The 27,766-nt window shown below is 36.8% G+C and overlaps 1 protein-coding gene across 2 annotated transcripts in view; it reads right to left on the reverse strand.

Moving 5' to 3' along the window:
• Positions 1-1,206: 1,206 nt before the first annotated feature.
• Positions 1,207-27,766, reverse strand: part of TLL1 (tolloid like 1) — a 126,133-nt gene continuing 99,573 nt past the window's right edge. For both annotated transcript variants that reach the window (XM_058803297.1, XM_058803296.1), the window contains 7 exons: positions 26,440-26,600; positions 23,281-23,461; positions 16,625-16,750; positions 15,148-15,275; positions 10,250-10,463; positions 4,911-5,161; positions 1,207-3,264 (listed from right to left, as the gene is read on the reverse strand). In XM_058803297.1, coding sequence (XP_058659280.1) covers positions 3,130-3,264; positions 4,911-5,161; positions 10,250-10,463; positions 15,148-15,275; positions 16,625-16,750; positions 23,281-23,461; positions 26,440-26,600 — 1,196 coding nt within the window. In that variant the 3' untranslated portion in view covers positions 1,207-3,129. The remainder of the gene's footprint in view (positions 3,265-4,910; positions 5,162-10,249; positions 10,464-15,147; positions 15,276-16,624; positions 16,751-23,280; positions 23,462-26,439; positions 26,601-27,766) is intronic.

Below are 27,766 nucleotides of genomic sequence, written 5' to 3' on the forward strand. Positions count from 1 at the left end.
ATCATCTTCACCTTGATGGGTATGTTGTCAATAAATGCACTGTAACTAGATCTCAAATCTGGATCTGCACATGTGGATAACCCACACTGCTTTTCACAATTTCAAAAACAAAAATAAATTATTTTTTCATTATTTTCTTATTGTTAGGCTAGTTATAAGGCATACTTCCCCTATAAGGGAGGAGTTCACTGCATATGTCATTTTTCATTACATCAGGAAAAACCTCCTAGGACTTGTAAATAGCTGTGTTTTTTATAGCATCTGATAGCACCACGAGGCTGACTGACTAGGATTATGGCCAGTGAGAAGATAGAACCCATATGGTCCATTTATCAGCAAGATCATCATTAAGAACACCTTCTGCATTTTCACCACTCTGAAGTATATGAGATCTACAGAGGAATAACCAACCAGAGAAGTAAAATCAAACTTTGTATTTGAAGTTATGGCAACTGCTCTCTTCTGACTTCCACATATTCCATGTGAAAAAATCCCAGCAATGCTGTGCTCAAAAGCAATACTTTGACATGATCACAGACAATCACCTTCCACAGAGCTTTGGAAATACACCATAGTGTCTTGCCCCCAATCCAACCTCTTCATCCATTTCTGCTGCAGTATTTAATACATGACAGCAGGATTTATACAGGGGCCTGTATGAATCAACAACAACAAAAGAAACCTTTCCAAAAAGTAATGATCTTGGCTCAACCCTGTGGTTATCAGAGTAATCCTGAGGGGAATAAGAAAGTCAAATTTAGAGAAAAGGAAGGATTTAGGAAACGGAGAGAGAGAATATTATGAGGAGATGAAAACAGAAAAGTGGAAAATAAGACAGCATGGAAACTTGCGTTTGCTTTCACCCTCAGACTTTCCCAGTTCCTTTTGATTAATCATGCCAGGGAGACACTGCTTCTGCTTGCTTTTCTTTCAGAAATTCAAGCATTGGAATTCCACCAAGCTGATAAATTACGTAACAAAATCAAAAATACACATTTTATTTTTTTTAACTTTAGTAATATCTCTGCCTGAACTTTGTAGTAAAAGACCTTGGAGAAAATGTTTGTAGTTCATTTCTTGATCGAAAAACTTGAAAAATGAGCCAAAAGACAGTGGAGCAGCATTATAAAAACACAGAAATGATTAAGCTTTTGAACGTCACACACATCAGCTATCAAAAAAGAAAAATATATATGAGTAATAACAGGACTGTTAAAACAAGCAAAGAGATCTATACGGACATTCAGTTTTTATTTTTGTAAAAAAAGGTCAGATTTATTAGTGCCAATGTATGTTCATAGAAGGAAACATAAACTAAGCTAATTTGAGTAGCAACTTACATCAAAGGATATCAAAATAATATTTCTTGTAAGTGAAACATAATACTTCATTTAAACTTGATTCTTGCAAACTAGAAGTCTTTGTTATCTGTCTATGAAGCCTTTAAAGAAAAGTTGCTACAGTCAAACAGGGTCCTGATAGAACTTGGCACATAAAGAAACAATTCCATATTCACCCATACAATAGCTCTCACTCTCCTGGAGCACTCATTCATACAATACTTACATAATGCATATACATTATGACTAGAGCCATGTACGGCCTAAAGCACATAGAATATCTCAGTTCTAAATGTAACATATCTCTACATCAAAAGCAGGTCTCTGTATTTACAGCAGATGATCTCTCTCTGCAGATGGGGCTTTTGCTTGAAGATCCTTTTGTTAGTGTATGCTAAGATGCTCAAGATGTCAAATTATTTATCAAATTAGGAGTGTATCTACAGGAAGATCTGTCTGTTTGTGTGCGAGGATTCTAAGGCAATAATAGTAGTTGTTCCACAGGAATAGCACTGCCATTGCAACCCACTTTCCATCGGAGCAGTAAAGCCTTCCTTCTCCAGATGCAGCCAGGTATGGTGAGACATTCATGATCTGCAAACTGTTGGCTCAAAAGTCTAAAACTTCTTGGGTTTTTTTTTTTTTTTAATGTTCATGGAATAGCACCATAGAAATTCACACTTGATATCAAAAAGATCCTGGGTCTGTTGTTTCATTCTGCTTTTTTCACCATCATGGATAGTCTTGCTCTTAGGAAAAAAACCTAACAAAAACCTCTTTGGGAAACTTGTCTTTTGGACACTACTGCAGCCTCATTTCTGAGTAACTGAATCCAGCAAATATCTCATTCACAAAAAGGTCCAAAGAAATAAAGCTTAGCAGTGGTTTCAAATGTACTGCTGAAAAAAATTCAGTAGGAGGAGTTTCAGATGATCCTTGACCATTTCTCTTTTTCATGGATACAGATTTTGATCCAGGACAGGTTTTCATTTCAGTCTCTTTCTATATTCAGTGCAAAATAAGAGCACATCATCGGAGATAGCTTACTTAACCAGTAAACCAAACATTTTCAGATGCTTATACCATTAAAATTCAGTCAGCTAGTGATTGGTCACTAGTGATGACTGATGTAACAGTTCAGACTTCTCAGTCATTAGTTAAACAAAATACTCTATAGATCAGTTATGTTTCAGAAGTAGGATTTTCCAGTTTCAAAACACTGATAACCTGATATGACAGGTGAATTTATAAAAAATACAGAACAATGCAGGAAGGCCTTCCCATTTTGTATCTTCTTCCAAGTCCTTGTACACACCGTACGCAGGATTCAAAGTCAAAGCAACTAGGTAGAAGGACAGTATTTGAGTGTGTGACCTAAAAGAGCTTCTTTTCCTTCTAGACACCATACAATAGTCAGAGGGAAGAATGATCTAGAGGGTCACTTCCCCTGAATGAAACTGATTGAATCCACACGCGGGGTTCTAGCAAATACTGGACCATGAACAAAAGCTTTTCTATTCTCCCTGCATGCCAAGTCCTTTCACAAGCTCTGCAGAGACAGTCAAGTATGGAGCCTGCACATCGTCCTCTTGACTATTCCACTGGGATAGGTGATTTTCTTCTTTTATTTTATTTCAGTCTCTGGTATTATAAGTCAGCATTTCAACTGAACTTATATTAATCATTTGTGCTAATAACTTCAGTTTTTTTAAAAAATGACATGCCTTCCTTCCTTTCACTGCCTGTTCTTTCTTTCTCACTCTTTTTTTCTGGCATGGAGGTTCTTGTGTTATTTTTTGGTGTGCACACTATCTGGATAATTTATACTTCTGTATCGTATATGAAATCCTTTCTTGTTGATTGTATCATCAGTGTGAAAATGAAGTAAAAGAGATTCTCCTGCTGAATAAATTTCTTCTGGTGGCTAAAATAAATAAATAAAAAGAAAAAAAAAATTATCTGTCCACTCTGTGTATTCATACACTATTTTTCTCCTTACGAATATTTCTCTTTTCCTGCTACACTTCATCATGTAATTCCACTGTGTCTCATACAATGCCATCTGACATCATCAGACAGAACAGTTCTATCCCATTGTGCTCTCACTTATAGGCTAGAGGCAGACTGAGGAAATACCCTAACTCCTAGTTTTTCTCTAGTTCTGCTGGAGAAAGAAAGTGACTGGGCAGAACCATATATAATATTCTAAATTTGGATAAAAAACAGAGGCCAATACCTGTTTTCTATCTTATTCTTCACAGCCTTCACAATGTCCTATTTTATTACTGAAGCATATTTATCAGAAGTATCAGCTGAACTACCAAATCCTTCTTCTAAAGTTGAGAAGGTGGTAATAAGTACTAACATATATATTTTTCCCATTCCAGTTTGGATAATTTTGCATTTTATTTTCAATAGATTTTCTATTTAATTGTATCTATCCTATGTGGCATCTGAAACCATTCATTTACATCTTATCAGAACCAAACCACCACCAATGCAAAACCATTCCACCCCAAGCCCCTAAAAGAAGAAAATAATTCAGCCCATTTTCTGGTTTGCTGCCCTTCTGCTTGTAAAATACAATAACAAAGAAAAATATTGTTTTGTGTGAATTAGTAGATTTTAGACTCAGTTGTAGCATTTCCCTTAGAACACATCCCCTACAGCTCAAGTGGAAGCACCTTTTGTGCATCATCAATTAGTTTTCAAAAATGCACTAAAAGGATTTAAGCCAGTTTACAGGTAACTTGTCTGAATGACTAAGATGTTTGATCCAGCTCAGAGGCTGAAAAAAGTGACACATAATTACTTAAGAGCTCCTGTCATCTTATGTACTCTTTGAAGCCTTTTATCTAGGCAAAGAGTGTATGCACAAAAGTGTGCCTGCACTGGCACACATATAAAGAATTGATGAGGACTTGTGGGATCATTGCACCAGTTTTTCCAAGGCAGGCAGCCGGCAGACCAATGCAAGTCTAAAATGAGAAATAGGATACAGCATTCTCAGGGTGTCCTCTTGCCAACTTCCTCCATGTCTTACAGATAAAATGTGCCAGAATGCATATAGGATTTCATGGCTTTCTTAAGGCCCATAATAATCACCCAAGTTAGGAGCAGATTTTTTTTCCTAAAATCAGACTTACAAGTCAATGAGCATACTATAAATACTTCCCAGCTGCCCCTCCTACTTTAAAATGTGTATTCTTTCCAATTCAAAGAACTTTAATGTAATAATTTTCAACACTGGTGCATTTCCCTCTAATATAAAGAAAAAAAGTTGCTAACTTTTCTTTGTGTGCTGATAAACATGCCACTGCCAGCTCCTTAAAGGTTAACTTAACATTAAAATACTTTGGACAAAAAATACATGAGAATTTATTGATGAAAATATTTCACTACTACTACAAGCCTGCAAATTTATCCATTAAAATATGAGGTAGATAATCTAGTACCTTTACTATAAGGTGTTGTAACTGAATTTCATGACCCTTACCTTCCTCTGCCTTGTCTTTCTTATTCTTTTTGTAGAAATTAAAAATAAAAAAAAGTTTCTACCTATTCACTTACCCCAGATCCACAAAATCGACCAAGTCTCACTGCTGTCTTATCATGACCATCAAAAAGCTCCACGTAGTCGTAGCCACAGTCTGCCTCTTCCTCAACCTCGAAAGTCTGGAACATCAACTCGACGCGGGCGCCGCGCTCGGCCACCAGCAGCCAGTCGCAGTCGACCTGCACCGGGTAGTTGTTATCACCAAACTGAGCATGTGAGTACAGGTCCTTGGGCTTCAGTTCAGCTTTCAAACGACCACCACACTCTAAATGGAGGGGGGAAAAAAAGACGAAGAAGTTTATTCAGTGCAAATTTCTGTTTTCTTTTCATAGATGCGCAGTCACATTCAGGCTGTGTGCATTTTAATGTCGCAGGTTAATCAAACAAGCTGAGAGAGAAGTAGTACACAGCATGAATAGAACTCCATCATTCTGAGTTTTCTTATAAAAATTCTCTTTTATAACTAGAGAGACTTGAACATAGTTCATAATTTTCAATCGAAAGACAAAGACAGGGAACACGAAAGGAATGTGGCTTAAGCAGTATGACAGTCTTTGAGTAGGCACCGAAAAGATTCCTGTGGCCAGCAAAACAGTTGCTGTAAGGGTACCCACATTTCAGTGGTGGTGCTTCCATAGGAGTTAATTACACTGTTTGCAAGTGATAGGGGAGGGTCAGATCCAGCACACTCATACTCAGTGATTGAATGCAAAACTTTTTTGTTTCACGGTAGTGTCAGCTCTAACCATAACATGGCACCTGGAGAGCGAGCTCAATACTAAACACCACTGCAAAGCTTGCTGCCTTGTTTGCTGTGCAGTTCATGAGCAGGCCTTTCTCTGTAAAGGAGTGGGTCAGGAGAAAGCTGCTGCTACCAGATAAAGTCTTGTATCTGAAAGCCTGTTCTTGAGGCAAGCCTTTGGCAAGAGATCCATGCCTTTTGTCAAAACCATTATTTTAGCATAAATCTCTATTTGTACGCGGTTGCAAAATGGATGTAGGACTTAGAACTTGTTTATAACTGCTCAGAGAGTTCAAAATTTAAATATGAATTAGCTCTAGTGTAAAGGTGAATAAGGTGTAAAACAAATAAGTAACAGTGTCATTAGAATTCAATGAAGAACAGATGAAAATTGTGCGTAAGAAAAAAATGCATTGTTTCCAATATGCATCATATTTCCAGAAGGTGGGTGCAGGCTTTGTTACTTTACAGGTAGTACATGTAGTACATGTACAAGATTTCAATGCAAACAGAATAATTTTGGGTTTGTTTCTCATCAAGAACAATTCATCTCTTACAGCACTTGATAAAAAATATCAAGTGCAAATGAGCTTGAACAAAATACTGAGAATCACAAGTTTAGATTTAATTTATATAAATAAATAGATAATTTTACCTGCATTTAAAAATGTGTAGATATTATTGATTGATCATTTTAGAGTAACCTGAAACAAAGAGCAATATTCAAATCTTTCTAAGCTTTGGTGAAGAGACACTTTGAATTTTACTTCACGGACTCCACCCACACTAAACATGACCAATTGCACTATTATGTTGCAAGGAGTCACATTTCAGCTAAGAGTTAGTAACGGTAATGACCAAATCCTTACTTTTTAAAAAGAGTGGGTTTTTTCTTAATAGAGTAATGAAGGAATAAAACCAGGAAATATAATTTTTAAGTAATCCATTATGCATGAATAGATCATAATTAAATTTCTTTTTTTTTTGCTCTTAAAGAAAAAATAAGAGCACATGATAAAACATTGGAAAGAAAGATACTTCAAACAGTTATTTCTCATTGATATTCTAATTTACTGATTTTTTCTCCCTATTCTGAATTTCATTTGGGGGTTTTTGTTGTTTTTTTGGGGGATTGTTGGGGTTTTTTTGTTGAGGGGAGAGGGGTTTTTTTGGGTTTATTTTTTGTTTGACTGGACTCTTGCCAACATTAGGAACATCTCACTGCCTCAGACACCAAACAGCTGCAAACAAGACAACATTTAATGAACTGTCTGCATTCTTTCCCTCTCCTTGCTACAGAGGACAGGAGCTTAAAGGAAAGTTGTAGCCATACAGCCACAGAAAATGGCAATTCCTCTTCCCCTGCTCTTCTCTCACAGATTATAGCCTCATATTTTAGAATAGAAATTACAAGCCAAATTTTCAGTTTCTTAAGTTTCTTAAGCTGTAGTTTCAGAAGCCTACACTTAGCCTGCCCAGCAAGGCTCTGCACTGGGACACAGGGACAGGCACAGAGCAGAGCTGTGCAGCACTGCCTGCTTAGCCTTGCTACTGGAGCTGACCCACTGTGGTTTCCACTGTGCAGGCACAGCTGCTCTGCTGTAGGCAGGTGTTTGCTCCTGACTGCAGGGAAATATGTCCAACTTGTAAAACCATGGTCATCTGGTACCTTCAGTGAAAGACTCTCTCTAGATCATCTAAAGGCACAAAAACCCTCTCATGTTTCATTACCTTTCTGGGGACTTTGAGGCTTCTTTCAAACTTAAGAACAAATTGAGCAGTAGTTTCCTGATCGTTTAACAAGCCGGACAGTTGAGAAAAGCATAAACCCACACCATGTGAACTAATGAAACAAGATTATAAATTTGATTCAACACTCCTATACTGAATTATTATAGCTATTTTGGAAGCAACACAGGCATCTAAACCGAGTGACATCTGAGATATCCAAATTTGTTTGAGACATCCTCCCAGCATTGACAGATATGAATAGGACCTACAGTAGATCTGCAACCTCCTAGAGCAGTGGCTGGAAGCCAGGCACCATAAATGAAGCTGTCCAGAAGAGAACTAGATGCCTGAGTTAGGGCAGACAGATCACTCCCTGAGCAATGATGTTTAATGTTCTGTCAGAAGTATTTTTATGAATTCCTCTTGGATGGGTTATGCTTTTTGTGAAAGGGGAAAATATGATAGAATCTCCTTCTAAAACTGTGTTGCACTTTCAAAACAGCATTTTATAAGTTTTGCTCCACCCGAGGAAGCCTTTCTAGCCAGTTTATTTTTTAAGCTTTACTGTATTTGCTGCTACATTTTAATCCTGTTTTCTGAAATATTAAATGGAAATTTTGAAATCGGATAGCACTTCAAGCCAAAAAGCGTCATAGGAGGGAAATCATCATTGACAGCATCCACTGGAATAATAAGGGGCCATTAAATGATGAAGATGACAGAAATGCAGCAGTAGAGACAGCTCTGGGCACAGAATCCAGCTACTCATTCACTGCTGTTGTGTTACAGCAGTCCTTTCAGTGAGCGAGTTTTGCTAACATGCTAGAAGTGATGGGAGCAGCTTCCTCAGCACTCCCTGTCTGTCTGTACAGATATACAGAATCAAACACAACCTTGTCTGCTCCCATTGCACACCATCAACCATTTTTCCCAGAAACGATGAACGAAAGGAATACAATCCTCTGCCCATACACTTATTATGTATCTGCTCATTCACATGTGCCCACAGCACAGGGGTAAAATTCTCACAGAGTCTATGTTTGGCTCAAGGTTGGAGGAAGAGAGTGTAAGACCTGAGCTGTTCCTCATTCAAACACTATCTCCAAGTACATGCCAGAGATGAGGGCTCATCTCAGGGAGCAGTCTGTGCAACAGCAGCTAACAGAAATAAATGTCCTCTCTTAAGGAGGCAAACTTTGTAGTTTTTTATGGCATTCTTAAAATCTGTGTAGGTTTTATTTTTCTCAGTTTCTCAGAAAAGCACATGCTTGTCCATGCTATAAATGTTTTTATATTTAAGGCACATAAAATTCGGCAGGTCATAGCAAAACTTGCAATCTTTAGAATTTAGGGAGTGTACATCTGAACTTTGTTCACATACTGATTGCTTTAGTTCTGCAAACTGAAAGTGAATAAATGAAACAGCAGTTTTACCATACCTGATCTAGCAAGACTTCTGACCTTTAATTATATACCCTAAGGTAATTAAAAATGGGTAATTACTACTTCTATCGAAATTTTCATCTAAGGGAAAATGTTACTGTAGTAGGGAAAGCAAAACATTGCATGCTTGTAAAACAGGATTTTCCACAAGAAAAACAAACTGAGTTGCAGGTAGCTAAACTTTTCACTTTCAAGGCCCAGATCATAAAGATTTCATATACTGTTGTCTACTGTCTTTCTTGGAAAGGGAAATTAAATTACTAAAGATTTTTAATTATTTAGAACAAATCAGAAGGAAAAAAAAAAGACAAAATGCCAGCACGGATATATATGAGGATTTTTTAGCTGAGCATTACACATCAACTTGATGGATATTTTGGGCAATATCATATGTCACTAATCTTGTAATATTACAATTACATTATTATATGTTATTATATACTATATAGATACTATATTATTAATATAATTATATTTATATAAAATAAATAATATTATATTTATATAATATGTATCATTATATATTATTACATTTTATTACAATGTAATAAAACTCACTACCTTTATAATTCTATTCATAACTATTGCCTGCCATTAAAACTTATCTCCTAGAAGATATATTTATGAAATATTCTCTGAATTATTTATTTCCTGGATAAATAAGAATGAACTCTGCAAAGTAAAGACAGACATTACAATTGAAGATTAAAATAAATGTCAAAAAGCCCCAAATCCCCTTGTTTTACTGCAGGCACTGGATGTTCAGAGGTTCAGCACTAGAGGCCACTGTAAGCCAAGCAACATCAGGGGAAAAATCTTTACACTGAAAATGTCACAAAAACTCTATAAATACAATTACAAACCACTGTCTCCAACTTCAGTGACTTCTGCCAAACAAGAAAATTGAATGGTAAATATGAAGAACATTATATTCTAAAGGTCCTAAAAAGTATTTACTGTTGTTTTTTCCTTATTCTTCTTTGGTTTACCTTTCCTTTTAAGCATTACAGGAAAGAAATATCTGTTTACACGAAGCCCAGAGGTTTGTTTAAGTCAGAGAAAGTTAGGAAAGTAATGGAGGTGCACCACATGTCCCAGTTAAATGTTGTCATTACAAATACAGTGAAAAGATATTCAATCTTTTATGATCTCAAGTCATGAATCCTGAGGAACCTCATCTCTTATTTGACTCTGTTTCAACACCTTTTAATTTCTCACCTATGAGAGAAAGAGAGACAGGGAGAAAGGAATATCTAAAATATTAGAGAACACTTTCTGCAATCTCAGACTTTTCCTACTGGGTTTAAGGCCTCAGTAGATACAGCTGTTACATCTGCGAACTCATCCCACTCCTACAAAAAAAAAAAAAAGTCTGCATATCTACCACTAAAGAACAATGGGTAAGTTATTAGTACAAAGCACACCCTGATCTCTGACCTGTAGAGTGAGTTGCTTGGAAGCCTTTTCTTTGAACTGAAGCATCAGAAATAAAGCGGAGGAACATTTTGTTTCCAGTAGCAATGAGAGGATCTGGTATTTTATTGCCACATAAGCGTCCCAGGATTGGCGATTTTTCACTTTCACCATCAAACACTTCCAAGTGGTCATAAGCGCATTCTTGATGTTGCTCTATTTCAAATTCATTGAATGTCTAGGGGAAAGAAAAGTAAAATTACCCATTGTGGGACTGTATTTACACTGTACATACATATATATATGTTAACACGTTGTAGAATACAAGGATGCAGTTAAAATGACAGATTTAACATTACTGCTTCTACAAGCCTGTAGAGTTGAATAACATATTGATCTTATTGAACTTTTATTGGAATAAAAATTAAGACGCGGAACTTCAAGAGCGCATCATCCTTCATACAGAAAGGCATTAGCATCTTTATAACAACTACTACCTATAAGAGAATATTAAATCTAGAATACTACTGCCTTTCTGCTAAATTTGCACTGTTTTTAGGATTATTCCAAATTTCACAGAGCATTCAAAACAGCGAAAAGTCAGAAATTACTATTCCTTGCATTGTTGAGGATTGATTGAAACATCTGCAAAGCATAATGGCTCCCCCCCTGCCCTTTTCTAAAACCTACATCACACTGCAACTAAAGCCTCTGAGAATGACTTTTCCATATGAAGTTTTATGCATGAAAGTTATATTTTCTAATCTATTATTTAAAAATTTGCTTTCCTATTCTTACAACTTAATGATTTTTCAGGCTTCACCCTTCATGCTAAGGTCACATTTTTACTAGCAAAAGCATTGTGAGAAGCAACAAAATTGGGTTAATTGTTTGTTGGAACAAACTTCAGGCATTTCCAAAAAGTGTATGTCATGCCTGACAGAAACTGTTAACACACATACAACTAATACCCACATTTCAGATCTGGAAGACTATCTTCCAAGACTAGAATGATATAGTTATTTCAAGGGGACATCTAGGATTTTTCAGATAAGACTTTTTGACCAGGGCTAAATTTCAACAACCCTGAAGCTTAATATCTGGTAATTTCTCCTCATGTAAACACTGTGAAGGCAATATACATCTTTGTGAATTTTGTACAGAGTAAGCGACAATTTAAGGTGGAATTCAAAATATATTTTGTTCAACAAAACAGCATAAAACCACCAAGTACACATGCTTTCATGAGTAGTCATGTAGCTGACTGTTTATGAAAAAAAAAACCCAGAAGGCCCCAAACAAAACCCCATAACCCAAACAGAAGAGGATTAAGAAAAGGAATAAAACTGAACTATCAAATACTGAGCAAATATCACAATTAAGCATTCTGTCTGGTACACCAAAACAAATCTGACCTACCAAATCACTTGTGGAACCCTGAGAGTGTGAAATGCAATGGTAATTTATATTGAAAGCTGACGTAAAGAGATAACACAATTTTTTTTTTCCCCAGAGACCTTCAATACTCAGAATAGTGCTTATTTAATGTGAAGAGCTGTGTGATGCAGCGAATGCAGGTTCACTTCATGACATAGTTTGGGGTTTACATTACGGGATTAAAACTGCAGAGGCAATGAAAACAGCCATACAGCTGTCACTCCTGCTGCTCTTAAATTGTGGTCAGCCCTCACACTTTTATGATGCCAACTATGTGTTGTCATTCATACCAAAATAAAATCTGATGGATTAAGAAAACCCCAGAAAGCTGAGAGACTAAGTCTCGGTAAGGGAGTTACTTAAACACAGTGTTGAGTCAAGCCAACTTGGAATCGATGGGAGCAATAGGCATGATCCAAGAGCAGCCTGCAGAAATTCATCTTTTTAGAGGAAAATTAGATCTGTTTTGTTCACTTCTCACCAGCATGAAAAAACCCCCAACAAAATCAACCCTCTCCAGGAAGCTTATCTCATTAGGAACTGCAAGGCACACCTATTATTTTTAATCTTTGACTTCTCACTGGGATTCCCAAGCCTGCAGAAGCACAATACATGTTGTATTGAATCATTCAAACATGACCAGAAAAAGTCCTGAATCTGTTGTGGGTATAGCAATCTATTCTAGCAATTCCAAAGAGAATGCAAAGAAAACTTGCTTTTTAAAGGAAAATCTGATCTGAACGTGCATAGTCCTTTAAAATCAAAAAATGTCTGATATTTTAAAATACCCAAAGACAGTCTCAGTTTTTTAAAGGTCAGCCAGTTCCTCGCAGGTTTGAAAGAGGAGAACTGACATAAACTTCCCTTAACCATAACTGAATAGTTGCTGCCAACAGAGTTCACAAATTGTCTAATAAAGTTTGTAGTATAATTAAATCACACCCTCTCTTCCTGGGACAAATACTTTTGAATTCCTACCCCACCATGACTATTTTAACTCCATGTGATATGTCTCCTTAGTGGGAATGGTACTCAGAAATGTTACATATAGTTTCTGACCATCCAGCCCTTTCTATCTGCAGCACTCAACCAAGTAGATACGTTGGTGGCGCTTATGGACAGCTGCCTGGAGGGGACACTTAAGTCTGTCTCTTACAAACATCCGGCTGATTAGCTCATGGAAATCAGTCTCTCTGCTATGTACATTTTCAAAGCCATCTTTATCTACATGCTTCATTTGAAAGTTCTGAAGTGCATATCCTTTTTTTTCATAGGCTTTTTAATTGCACCAAATACTTGAATTTAGCCCGTTCAGGAAGACACTTTTCAATGGTTAGCAGAGTGAGGGCAATTAAAAACCAAAAGATTAGTTTCTGTGCACACACCCATCTTGAAAAAGAAAGCACAGACTCACAATTCTTGTGGTTTGTTACCACGAAGTAACGCATCCACTTCTTCAATTTGAACAAGAAAACTATGAAAATAAACTTAAACACTGTGTGAAAGAGAAACTGATCATCCAATGGGAATTATGGTGTTAATATTATTGATATGGGACTTTGCAGTACTGCACAATTTAAAGATATTGTACACACAGAATTTAGTAACTGACCCTACTGGTTTGCACAGAAGAGCAGATCTCAGATGCTAAATCATGGAGTAATTGTTGAAAATTCTATCTAGTAAAATTCTGCATATTTTTTCAGTTCCATTGGCAAAAGCAAATTTAAAATATCTTTTCTTTCTAAAGTAGACCATGCAATATTTGGCTGAAGATATCTGAATGTTGGAATTTCGCCTGCTGTGGGTATAAGTATTGGAAAAGCTTTTGCAGTAACATGCCTATACCTGGCTGGCTTTAGTTTATTCAGCCAGTACGAAGAACACTTGCTCAGAAGCAGCAGTAAGAAGGCTGCTTGAAACCTATTTTTTAACCCTTGGAATGGACAGAGAATGCACACCACTCATTCTCCACCACCACCATGCCTTCCAGTACAGTTCAAGTGTTCTACTTTTGGCAAACAGGGATCAATACACAATCCCACATCAGCCCCATTAATAGGAGTGGTTTAATCCCAGGCAGCAGCCAAGCCCCACACAGTTGTTTGCTCACTGCCCCACCAGTAGGACTGGAGAGAGAATTGGAAATGTAAAAGACAGAAAACTTGTGGGCTGAGATGAAGACATTTTAATAGGGAAAGCAAAAGCAGCTCACACAAGTAAAGCAAAATAAGGAATGAATTCACTGCTTCCCATGAGCAGGCAGGAGTTCAGCCATCACAAGCACCCCACCACCACTCCAAATACCATCCCCTTCCTCCTTCTTCCCCCAGTTTGATATCCTGAGCATGACATCTATGGTCTGGAATATCCCTGTGGTCAGTTTGGGCCACCTGTCCTGGCTGTGTCTCCCCCCAGCTTTCTCTGCAACCCCAGCTTCCTTGCCACCAGAAAAAGCCTTGGTTCTGTGTAAGCCCTGCTTAGCAACAGCAAAAACATCTCTGTATTATCAACATTGTTCAGCACAAATCCAAACCACAGGCCCATACCAGCCACTGTGAACAAAATTAATTCTACCCCAACCAGAACCAGGACAAGGGGTTAGGATTTGCTAAGGTCAGCAGTTATGAGATTGGAATACACCCTTCATCCCTGCACAAGTACTGCCTATTGCTTCTACCTCTGAAACAGAGATATCTCTCTCCTTAACTTTATGTGCTCCAAAACAGTTGAAAAATCAATTTAAGAAGTTTAAATATATGTAACGTCAGCTTTTGTTGTGGCTGTCCTGCAAGTAAGCTGCAGAAGACATACTGGGGCTGAGCTCAAAGCAAAAACCCTATTGGCAAGACTGTGCCTTTGGCCTCATACAGAGGCCACATAACCTCAGTAAACCTGCAAAGCCATCTCAGCTCTCCTAGGCCTGTCTTTGGACACCAGCACTGCCCTCAGCCAGCTGGACACCAAATTCACAAATCTACTCCAGGCTGCTCTTCTACTTACGTTAAAATTTGAAACCACTTTAAAATGAGAAATCCAGATTCTCAGGGATTTTGTATCTTTTTTCCTTCTCAAAAAACCAGAACAGGAAAAGGTGTGTGTAGAGGACTGCTCATAACTCAAAATTTTGCTTTTTCTATATATTGGAATTTGTGTAAATGGCTTCTGCCATATTTGCCAAAACTTTGCACAAGTTTTATGAGTTACAACAATGATATAGTAAAGTCTGACAGGAGGAAAGCGTTCCTCCTGCCTTTGCTGTAGAGAGTATTTCCAATCACTATAAACTTAAATGACAACTCTATGATATTGAGTAGTCCCTGTTGGCCAGAAATGGACAGGATTCAGCAAGTTTTTAAAATAGTTTACCTCTGGGATGCAAACTGACAGTAAAGTCTAGTAACAGTTTCATATCACTTAGCAGTCATCTGAGAAGCTGACTTGATGGAAGAAAAGCTGAAAAGGAAGGGAAAGCAGAGACTCACCAGTTTGACCCTCTGCCCAGGGGTGGCACTGATTTCCCACGTGCACTCCTTCCTGCTGGGATACTTGTCAGGCCAGTTGGGACTCGTGATGATGCCGTTGGGACTGTGGATCTTCTGCTCACACTCAGCTGTGCCAATAGGGATAGCAGCAGTTAGTCTGGGGGTCAGCATTCAGAAGTAGTCAACAAAGCACTACTTTTTGTCAGGGCAGCCACCAAGTGGAAAGGATTTTTAAGAAGATAGGTAAGCATGCTTTTCAGAGTATACAGTCATGTTATTCCCCTCAGGCAAGTGCTTTAGAGCATTAACCCAGCATGTTTCTTTATGGATTGTTGGGAAACATACACTGCTGTTTACAATGGATGGCTTTTTTTCAGAAGAAGTCTTATTTAGGAGTAAACATAAGATAAATATAAAGTACTTTCCCATTCCCCCCACCCTACATACAAGTAAGTGTGTAAATCCATATGAAAATCTCACTACTCCAACTTCAAAAGAAATTTCTCAAACAATTTATTTTTTTCTCTTATTGGTAATTTTCACTGCAGCTACAGAGCAATCAATTTGATTTGTAAACCACAGCTCCTAGGTAAACATATACACAATGTGAGAACAGCTAAGACTAAACTCTAAGTATGTACAAAGAGCAGCTTAGTCACTGAATTTGCAACTAAGCCACTAGCACCCAGAACTAAAAGAAGGCATTTTTGTATTTACTTTTAGCAATCTCAATTTGCTTTCTAAATATCAGAGAATTCTTTGAAAAACAAAAAAAACCTTTTAGAGTAGGCAACCAAAACCAGTGAAAAGGCAAATAATTCACAAAGGGCATGTCTTTGCTCTCAGATTAAATCCATGCTAGAAAACATTGAGACATTACAGCAGCTCTCATTATATTGGACACTTGAGGTTCATTTGCAGAGAATTTAAATTCTACTTAAGTCCCAAAGCCTATTGTTTTCTTGAAGGTAGCCACCTCAAGAGAGACAAAGGAAGAAAGATGTTCAGGGCTTTGCTGGAAGGTAGATTGTCTGTATCTGTCGCCTAAAATAAACCCAGAAAGAGTAGATATGGTTTCAACCTGCCTGTGAGGAAACTAACTGCTACTGATAGCAGCTAATCACAAACTTTACCAGGCTTCTCTCCAGAAACTCTACCCCTGTATTTAATACAGCCTTAGATAAATACTTTATCAGAGCTTTAAATATTCTACACTTCACAGAACTATTGAAAGTAGCACTCTGTGCCAACGATCCCAAGTTTTCCAAACTTCATTCCTGTGGACCTCAAACTCAGCCCACACAAACACTGGGAAGGAGGGGATGGGAAAGGGGAGGGATGTTGTTGTGTTTAAGACCAAATGTCTAAAACCCCATTAGCAAGAACTTCTTTTCCTTTCTTTTGTTTGAAAGGAGAGCTGCAGAAAGCTTTCTGTGAGACAGTTGTGTAATCAACCACTCCACTGCCTTCTGCTCACCTTCCTTGCAGTCATGTTTGTTTTCGTGTAGCACGAATCCGTTCCGGCACTGGCAGACGTAGCTTCCCACTGTGTTGATGCACTCGTGCTGGCAGCCCCCGTTGTCCTTGGAACACTCATCCTTGTCTACAAAACACACAACAAGCCCAGGTGAGCACACGGCTCCCAGCAGACCTTGCTACCAAGAGGAGCACGGAGCCTGGGGCCAGAGCAGGATAAGCTATAGCACAGTCACTCTTCCCAGTGAGGCACTTTTGTGGTGCCGTAGTTTTAGGTCACTCTTTGCTCAGCCTGCAGCCTTGCACTGTGGCACAAAGAGTCTGTCTCATCTCTCTAGGAATTGAGCATTAGCTCCTAAGGGAGAAGAACACTAGTAAAAAAACAAGCTAGAACAAAGGAGGTAAGAGATTTACCAGCTTTTACTCTGTCAACTGATCTAGCTGGCAAAAGTTTCATAAATATCCAGTTTTATCTTAGTAAACAATGGTAGTGTAGTTTATGGACAACACATATTATTCCAGCTTTGTGCAAATTCCATTTGCACAAATTTAACGGTGATATCTTGAAAGGAACACATAGATCAAAAACACTTCAACTTCTACACATTAAACATGTAAGAAGAGAAAGATTTCACATAAGCTTTTCTAATAAGTTGGGCTTTTTCCCCCAGCAGAGTGACAGTGTGCTTTACTTTTAATGAAGCTGGACATTATAGACCATCACAAAAAGAAAAACATTTCATTGAAAGAAAAAAAAAAAGAATTTGGCATTAGTTAGTTCAAGAGCTACAATGTAGCACGCAGTTCTGTTTATTAACATATAATCCTTCAAAAGAGCTTTTAGCGTGTTAGAAATAAAGCAGAGAGTAGTGGAGGAAATATGACCTGCATTAAACAGCTACAAATTCATTGCATGGAAAAAAGCCAAACTAGATTAACAGGCTGTCATAGTAGCAAGAGGCCTCTGCTGCCATGCTTCTATGTCATTCAGCTGTTCTTGCTTTAGGTGAGGCTGGTCCCTTTAAAGGAGGCAGACTGCTCCTGACGTGTATACACATACATGCATATATGTGTGCACATCTATATAACTATAAATGTACACACACACACATATGTATACATTCTTAGATATAAAAATATATGCATGTAAATATATATATATGTATATAAACACAGACATATTAAACCCCCTCTTTATTTTACTAAATGTGTCATTTCAACATGCAAAAGAGAGGAGGAAACAGAGCAAAGGAATTTTGGTCATCCCAGAGGTCTGGTTGTTGTGGGTTGGAATGCAGACCATTTAACCCCTACAGTCTTATTTACCTTGGAAAGCAACAGTTAACATTATGACCAAACAAGGCAATGTGATATTTCACACTTTACCAGGTATGGCAAGAATTTCTATAGACTAGAAGCCATCATAGATTATTTAAGTCTCTTTTCATTGTCTTACTCATGCATTTTTTTCCGTGCCCTTACTGATGCTCATACTCAGTAACACAACAAAGGAAGTTTGCATTGTAATTGCATACACGTCATCTTCCTCTGCCGAAATGTTTTTCAGCACTTGACCTGTTGACTTGCAGGTCTTTCTGTAAAAATCAGCTTCTACTTATAATACAAGATGATAATGTGCATTTATAGGTAAATTCTGCAAGTCAAACCCAAGCATCCACTGCATTTTGTACTGTAACTCTCAAATCTGTTTGCACTGAAAGTTGTTGGAAGCTTTCTCCAAACGTGAACAGATCTGAAGGTTAAGAAAGTGCTGAAAACATAGATACCTCTTGGAACCATACATTCAAAGAGATACTACTTGTCATTTTGATGATGAAAGGAAGCACAGAAGCTCCGCAATACACTGTTTATGCACCTTGCAAAGCAAGTCCCTAACTGAGGTAGTAAATCTATGCAATGTCAAACCAAAGTCATAATTTTGCAAAAGCAAGCACTATCATAAATTATTCCACATTGCAAGTGAAGAACAGTAGCAATCAACTGAGAAATTAGAACTATTATGAGCAAAATTCTTCAATATTTCCCTCCTAAGCATTAGTTTGTAATTTTCCACCAGAATAACAAAAAGAAAGGAAGGCAAGCTCAAAATGCATTCAAGTTAGGCTTTCAAGTACAGAGTAGGTACACAAATTCTAAATAAATAAAAGCCCTGACCATTTTCATCACCCACCAAACTCTATGAAAACACTGAAAAGTATTTTAACGTTGGATGTGCTTATATACTGCAAAATAATCTCTTAAGAGACAAGTGCATAAGCAAATAGTCCCACTTTGGATGTCCTCAGAAATAAAATAATGGACAGAAGGTACAAAGGAGAAGTTTTGAAACACATTTGAGCTACAATAATTACTTGTACATAGTTAATCAAGGATGCAACTGTTGAACAAGCCTTCCTCACACTTCATAATTGAGAACAGACTTTCTGTCAAATTGATTGCCCAGTTTAAAAATTTGTGAAAAAAAACCCCAACAATTAGTCTGTATTAGTTACGAGAACAAATGTTTTGCCATGTAAAAACAAAGCCATTTGTTATGCTGACAGATGGAAATGAGTACCCCCAATTTTAAATGGATACTTTCTTTTCTTTTCTTTTTTCAGTACTCAGAAGAAGGAAAGATCCATTCTCAAGAAAATAATAGATTGAATCATTCTGAGGACAAACGGTCATACCTCTGAGACCCTCAGAGGCCACCAGTCTGTGAATAATACGTACTCGGCCTGAAGGGACCTGTACCAAGTCCTTGCAAGATTCAAAACCAAAAATTTTCTCTTTGCAGGCAGCTTTCTTGTCTGTGGAAAAAAATGTACCAGGATGGCACCAGAGATGACTTTTTGTTCAAGGCTAGAAACATTCTAGCTTTCTCTTTTTAACTGCTCAATGAATCACCACCAAGAAGAGATGTCCCAACAAACCTCATTTTTACATTATATCAAAACCCATGTATATTTTGAATGTTATGCAGAGAATCACTCATGTTTACTTAAAACACTAAAGTAAGTCTGAAACCTATGATAAATGGAAGCAGTTTAATGACAAACTATGACTAATCCTCAGGTGATCTTTTCAGAAAGATCACAGAAAAAAAAGGGTACTTAAATATATACATATATATATAATTGTTATATTTTTGAAATTATTTAACACTTCTCTAGTCTTACAGGCCCAGTAGGGTGTGCTGAGTCCTGCCTGCAGGGACTTACTCCAAGGCCTTGGTCTTATAACAAAAGCGGGAGACAGAGGAGCACAGAAGAAAGACAGAGGGAGAAGAATAAAAAACTACTTGTTGGAAGTTTTTCATTTAGAAGTCTAATATCCAATTCCAAGAAGTTTTATTAAAAGTTTTTCTTTTAAATAATATATAGTGACCCCCAGATTCCTCTCTTTATCTGAGAAACTTTATAAATATACAATAGACTCTCCGTAGTTCAGCTAGATCCCTGCAGAGACTCCTAACTGAGCTTTCTTCAGAACTGTCCCATCAAATGTAAATTTTACAGAATGCTGAAAAAAAAAATTCTCACTTTCCAGTAGCACCTGTCTGGCTGTTAGCACTATTTTACAGCCAAAAATATAATTACATGTTGTCTTGTATCAACATAAATACCTTCCTAATGCAGGTCATCTGTTGCCCTATGTCACTGTTTGCTTTCACAGTTTATCACAGCAGATTTCAACCACCCAAAAACTGCTTTCTGTCATCTGAGCTGGAGCTAGGCCATGCTTCCTCATCTCTAGCTGTGGCGCAGAATTCACCACCAAGAGTTGAGGAAGAAAAGAGTAGTTCTTTGGCTGTGCTTAGGGAACATTTTTCAGTTCCTAATCTTCACATTAATTTAACTGATCCACCTTTCTATATTGCTAAGCATTGCATATGGCCTGCCTTTACTGGTGAAAAGAGTGCAAGATGCAGTGTTTTACTCATTACATTTTTTGTCATTATTTATGTCTTTATAACTAAGTGCTTTCACATCTATTGTGATTCAATTAATAAAAATGGTAAATGCCTGCAATCAAGTGTCAAAGTATTTCTACCCAGATATCATTCTACAATTATTGTAGTCTGAAGTTTAATATACATTTAAACAGGCAAAAAACAGCACTTCATCAGCTGAAAAATTCTGCCATCAACTCCCAAAAGTCAGAATACTTGAAGTCTCAAGTCTGTTCTTTATTGACAGATGAATAGCATATTATGCCCATATAAAGGAATTCAGGGACAAGAAAGTAACAGTGTTTTCTGACAGTCCTAAGATGTCTGATTAATTATTTGGAGATGGCATCTTCTTTTTAGATACTTTAAGTTCAGAAGTTTCATTTTTCTCAAGCATTACAAAATTTCTGTTTTAATCAGAAAACCTAGTCAAACAACGAAAGGCAGATGACATAGAAGAATGGAATCTGCCAGAAATTTGAACAAATGGAAGACAGTTCAGAAAAAATAAAAATAAAATACTCATATTATATTCAGATATTTGAAATCATATGAAATGCTGGCAGGAATGTGTTATGAAGCACTCAGTAAATTGACATACTTAGAGATTCAAAGGCTTTTTATATCAAACTATTTTTTTAATGGGATTAGATATATATAATATCTAGGACACATAACACATTTCTATTTATTGAAAAATACATTAGTTCAAACTTATCCCTGACTAAAGAATTATTCTGTGATCAATGACATCACTTAAAAATTTCTTTTTGAAATTACCTTGTGAGGGAATGATTAGAACATTTCTGTCAGAACTGAAATATACAAGGGAAAATTAGTTCTGAATAATTACAACCTGACACTTTGTAATCCATGACCTTCAGTCTAGTCTTTCCCCAAGATACCGTATTGGTGGAACCCACTCATTTAAAGAAAGTCACTTGAGCAAAAGAAATAAGCTTATCTTCATATGTGGAGATAAATTATTACTTTAATGAAAACCAAAATTTAACTAACTATAGATGTATGCGTGACCAGGATGTCCAGGAAACACAACTTCTGAACCATGGAGCTTATATAAATTACTGCACTATCATTGCTAGTCTTATCTGAAATATCTGTAAGATCTTAAAAAGATTCAACAAACTTCATTTGCAGTCTTTAGAACTTGAACATGTCAATATATATCCCTGTAAAAAGACAATGTGACAATTCCTGCTGGCACAACTAGACCAACAGAAAATGACTAGTTGTGTGCTTCCAGGAGGAAGCTCTGTTGTGTGCACATATGTATTTACTACAAATAATGAGTAAACCTTGAATGCTTCTTGCTAATGTAAATCATAAATTCAAAAGTAGAAAGTGTTACTAAAAGTAAAGATGTATCTTTGGAACATTATTACCAGAGAAATGTGGTTACTAGGAAAGAGATATACTTAAAAGAGATCAAATCTTTTTTATGTCTTTGTATGAGACAAAACTCCTCTTTCCATATTTCATAGCTGCTTAATAAAAGCATCAAAATAGTCATAATAAGAAAATACTGAAAGCCTAAACTTTTTGCCTTGGTAGATATTTTTTCATTTTTCAAACATTATTCCTTACACATTCTACAGATTCTCATTAGTCATTCTCAGCAGTCATCAATGAAAAACCATTTCATTTCAGTTTTAATAAAATATTTTAGCAAGTAAATGCTAATAATGGTAGTATATTTTACTACAGGCTAAGTAAAGAATAATCAGGATTCTCCAGGTTCAGAATTTTCACTGCTACAAAAAAATCTGGAGTACAATTCAATTCCCAAATTCTTCTGTTTGACATCTGGTTTAGGGAGGTGGGCAGATGGAGCTGGTGTTTTGTGTTGTTTTACACAAGGTAAGTTACCTATCCCTATGTGTGTGTGTAAACACGCAGGAAAAACACAAAGCAAACTTTTGCTACAAACACCGAGTGGTCTCCTGCCAGAGCCAGATTTCTATATTCCACACTCAATGGGTAATTGCAGAGGCCACTGTTGAGCAAATATTTCCTCACATCTTAAGCTTCACTTATGTGTAACTTTATTCAACAGTATAAGTCCTCATACGATATAAACTCCCACCGCTCCGATCTCCCTCAGTAAAATTACCCTCATAAATAAAAAGACACGGGATTTTTTTGCAAGATCAAGATCTTAAACCCTGTTCTTCTGCAAAACATTAAGAAGTGCAAAGTTTGGCACAGATGTAGCCATAATGCTAAACAAATGTTTTACCACGAAGTGGTAATTTCCCAACAAATGGAATATATTAAGAGACTTGAGTAGAAAAAATACAAGAGTACACAGTGTGCAATTCGTATCACTTCACAACTGGGATTTGAAAAAAACAGCAACAAAACTTGGGATAAAAGAAATCTCATAAAACATAGAAATACAGTAAATTTTCTTTTGTCCTCTGTATCTCACAAAGTTTTCTTGCTTCTGCTGTTACTTAAGTACATATAGATATGTGCAATATATTTTCTACAGACATTATAATTCAGAATGATATTTTAAGACAGGAAAGTGGTGTATGTTTATGTAAATAAAACTAATTCAAAGCTACCAGGAAAACCATAAGCAAAGAAGCCACTCATTTTCATACCAAAATTGTGGTCACTCCACCTAGTCAGTGGACACCCAGAGGCACTGACAGGTACATGAGGGCACTGTTCCATACCTGAGAAGAAGTGTGCCTTGAAGCCTTTTTTTGAGACAGTGTTGTCAGAGCGAAACTCGATGCGCATGTTGTTGTACTGGGAGGTGATAACTTCAGGCACTTCCGAACCGCAGAATTTACCGTGCAGCTTGGAATCAGAAGAAAGGCCACTGCGAACCTCCACGTAATCATACTTGCAAACCTGAGAAAAGAATGAAAGGAAAAATATTTGGCTAATCAAAATAAAAGCACGAAGCTGTTTACAAATGCCAGAATTCTGATGGGTATTTATATTACTGCTGAATAATAAATAACCAATATCCATCTTCACTTGCTCCTGATTTTGAAAGCATTTTAAATTGTTACATTTGCTAATTATAGGTAAGAACGTTTTAAGGGCACTAACACATAGCTATACTATGAATTGTGTTCCAAATTACATTTTTATAGATGTTGACTTATGTTTAATATCTAAATTTCAAGATACTTAAAGCATTTCCACTTCATTTAAAAAGCAAATATTCCATTGACAGCAAACTAAAATCTAGAAATGTTCATGCTAAAAATTACACCTATCTGTGTGCTATAAACCACATACCCCAAACCTACAAACCTTATACTACTTGCATCTTGAAGATGTTTTTAAATATTTTCACCTAGAAACTTACAAGCTAAGTTTTCATCATTACATATTTAAGATATATTCATTTATTTCCAAATATATAACTTTCCACTATTAAAGCCATGCAACTTTCACCAACAGTAGCATAGCTATAATTTGGAACATGATGCATGCCATTTTTATTAAAAGGTTAGAAATAAAGTAATATAATGTAATAAAAAAAAGCCTTATGCAAGGTCTAGTTCTAATGATAATACTTTCAATACATAATCCCTTGGTCAACTTAAAGCCACCCAGCCAAAAACTTCTAAGCTTCTTAGGCTCAACTATCAATCATTTAATCAAAAATGTACCAGTTGTCTGCAATTAATAGCTTAAGAGAGACTATTGTCCAGGAGGATTCATACAGAGGTTATATTGGTCCATTAAATCCAAATTGTATTTGAAAAATTGCAATTTCTAGTCAAAAAAAGTGTCAGGGGAGCTGGAAGAGAACAATAGAAAAGGATGTTTTGGCCTTTGTTGTTCTCTCTCTCTATGAAAAATTGTCATAATTTCCAATTGGTTTTAATATAATACACTGAAGATGTAGATTAAACTTTTATTGTTACTGGAAGAATTTTCACATGTGGCAGAGTTGAAAAGTGATTAATTCAGTCAAAACTCCTTTTGTGAAGTTAAAGAACACAAAGATTCTTGAGTTACTGCTACATGTTAATCTATACTAATTGGAAGACATATTTCTGATAGTGCATGTGATTTTCAAATATAGCTCACTACGTTGATAAATCCCACCAATTCCAGCAATGTAATAGTGGTGAGTTTTTATGGTTACCTAGCTTTAGATCAGAAATCAAATGTAATTTCAAATAGATCTAACTTCCTCTATACTACACTGCCCTGAAAAAAAATTACAAGTTAAACTGCACAACGTCAATGTAAAATATTAAAATTATAATAGTGTAAAAGACATACTAAATTTGGTCATAAATGGAGGACCTACAACAAATAAAATAAATCTACAAATAAATCCTCCAATAACAAATAAAAAAAAATAGAGTACTTGATAAATTTTATCTCTGCACGCAGAGATTTCATGTCTGCACTCAGGCAATATCTTAGAATTTTCCAGATATTATGTTTCTTCTCATTTTCACAGGCATCTGTCCTTAATGCTACTATTTAACAGTATGAAGCCAAGATTTAGTAGCACATGAGATGATCAAATGCTAGTTCTGATTGCTGAAACACATTCAGAATTTTTCTGTCTGTTTATATTGAATGTCTTGTATGAACTTAGAGAAGTGATTTCACTTCATTACATGCCAGGTGTTTTCCTTGCAAATCTTGTCCATGTATCAAGAAAGTGCACAAAAAAGGTTTTTATGACTTGTTCAAATGTTAATTAAATTTCAATTCTTTGGGACTTTTAAGCTTTTTTACATCTCTTGCACTTCTAGTCACAATGATTACAGGACATAAGTGCAAAGTATACATCACTGAAAATCGGAATTTCATGGACTTGAGAACCCACTTCAAAAACTTATGGAGGAAAAAAAAAATCTGACATTCTTGCCTCTGAAAATAATACTGAGGTATTTTAGAGAAGTCATGGCTGGTTTGGTTCTTAGTTATAAATCAAACTCCGGCTTTTGTACCTTCAAATACCTCTGCCTAAAAAGTAGGCCATCTTTATACTAAATACATCACTACAAATTTATTTAGAAATAAATAGAAATGTCAGAAATAACATCCTGGGATTTGTGTTCTTAATGCCTGTAAAAAATGTGCATTTAAACTCAGTGGTTACAGCATGTTATGGCTGGAGTGTGGTGAGGGAATTCAATGATATGACAGAGAATTGCCTACGAAGCAGAACAAAAAGTGAAAAGGATGTTGAAACCCACATTTTACTGCTTCTCATCCCAAAAGCACTGCAGCCCCCACCACTTTGTTTAAAGCTGTAAGGAGTATTCTTCAGCACATGGAGGGCTCTGCCTTGTCCCTCCTCCTACCTGGGCAGAAGATCCCCCATGCCTCTGGGGGTTGCCCAGCTCAAAAAAAAACTGCTGCTGTTCTATCGTGATTTATTTCTGGTACTGCTCACTTCAAACTATTCCCCCAGTGAGATACTTGTAAGTGATTTAAATGCTCCCTCACTCCATCACTAACCACAGCTTATGTGTATTCTTTGTAGACAGTCTGTAAAGATGATTTGGTTTCTCCAGATTTTCTTCTCTTGAATTCTTTCCAATATGCTTCAGCCCCATTTGCTCTGTTTTATTTTGTTGATAAAAAAGTCAGCTGAGACTCAGCAGAGAACATCTTTTTAAAATTTCTTGTAATACATATACATTTAGATGATATGTAAAAGAGAGCTATTCTTTCCATGTTTGTTTTGAAAGAATCCAGAAACTGTCCCAAAACGAAAACAAGAATACCCATGCTTATTGTCAGCATATGAAAGGTCAGCAAGGGTTCTATAAGACAATATCTATTTCTGAATGCTTGTGAAACCACTTAGAGTGTAAGAAATTATGCAGCTCTTCGTTACTTACTTCATTCCCTTCTAACTCAAAAAACTCAAACTTCATTGAAATTCGGTATTGTGTTGGGGCAACCACCTGCCACACACAGTTTTTGTTTGGAGGATACTCTTTTGGCCACCCTGGTGTGGTTATAGTCCCATTTAGCTTTGTCAGGAGTCCTCCACAAGCAGCTGTAAAATTAAAAGAGAACATCATTTCTTGACTGACAGTGTGTTTTACTATAAACAGAAACATGCTAAGAAGAGTCAGTTCTCTCATTAGTTATATGCTGCAATGCCCAGACAGACTAATCAGAATCTTGCTTTATCATGCTTGGTGCAAACAAAGAGAAAGAGACAGCCCCTATCTTGAACAGCTTGCAGGTTTGTGGGCAGAGATAAGTTTCAGGACTATACAAGGCGTTATCATATTCATTCTTTTCCCCTCCCTCCAGAGACTCTGGTTATTCTCTCACAGCCTTTCCCATGCAAGTCCTCTGACCTCACTGCCCTCCCCAAGACCTTGACCACCCCTCTTCTGACAGAGGGATACTTAGGATGTGCTTCTCTCCTTCATTACTGATGCAGAATCAGCCCTACCTGTCTCAGCTCATATGGCTGTATATACCTCCCATAACCCACTAGCTAGGGTCACTTCTTTGGAAGAGCAGTCACATACACTTCAGTCACAATTACTTTTGCTGAATCATGGATGTTCAATTAAAAGAGAAAATGCCTCTTATTTCCAAGTATATGCCAAATAATCACCTCCATAAAACGGAAAAATACTGTACAACGTTCTTGAATGCAGTTCAACTAGCAAAGGATAAACTCATTAATCTTTTCCATCTGTGCTTTTTTTTTTTTTAAGGAAAGTAAGGGGATTTAGAGAAGCTCTCAATCACACTCTGCTACATTGATAACCATTACAGCACTGTGACAGCACTGGAAATCATCCACAAATCTCTTTCTAAAGAGCTGAAGGAAGGAGCTCTTCTCAACTGCTCTCTGCTAACACTGAATGCTTTAAAAACTGGCTGTAGCAGTCTAGCTGATGATCTCACATACTGCATCTACTCCATCTAACACAGCTGGGAGAATTCACCAGTTACTATGTCAAGGCTCATTTTGTCAACTCAGACACACACAAGTGTTTCTCCCGGTCCCTAGTTTTCCATGCAGCACATTTCTTGGTAAACATGTAAAAGTAATCTGATGGGAATGGGTGAACTAAGACCTTGGGTCACACCTCAGTGTATCAAAAAAGACCAGACATAGGTTTAAAGACTGTATCCAGATGACACAAGCTGTCCCCTCAAATGATCCAATCTGGGTCAGAGAAACTACTGCCAGATTTC

Source organism: Ammospiza caudacuta, chromosome 4, assembly GCF_027887145.1.
Source record: "Ammospiza caudacuta isolate bAmmCau1 chromosome 4, bAmmCau1.pri, whole genome shotgun sequence".
In the NCBI taxonomy this organism is placed as follows: domain Eukaryota; kingdom Metazoa; phylum Chordata; class Aves; order Passeriformes; family Passerellidae; genus Ammospiza; species Ammospiza caudacuta.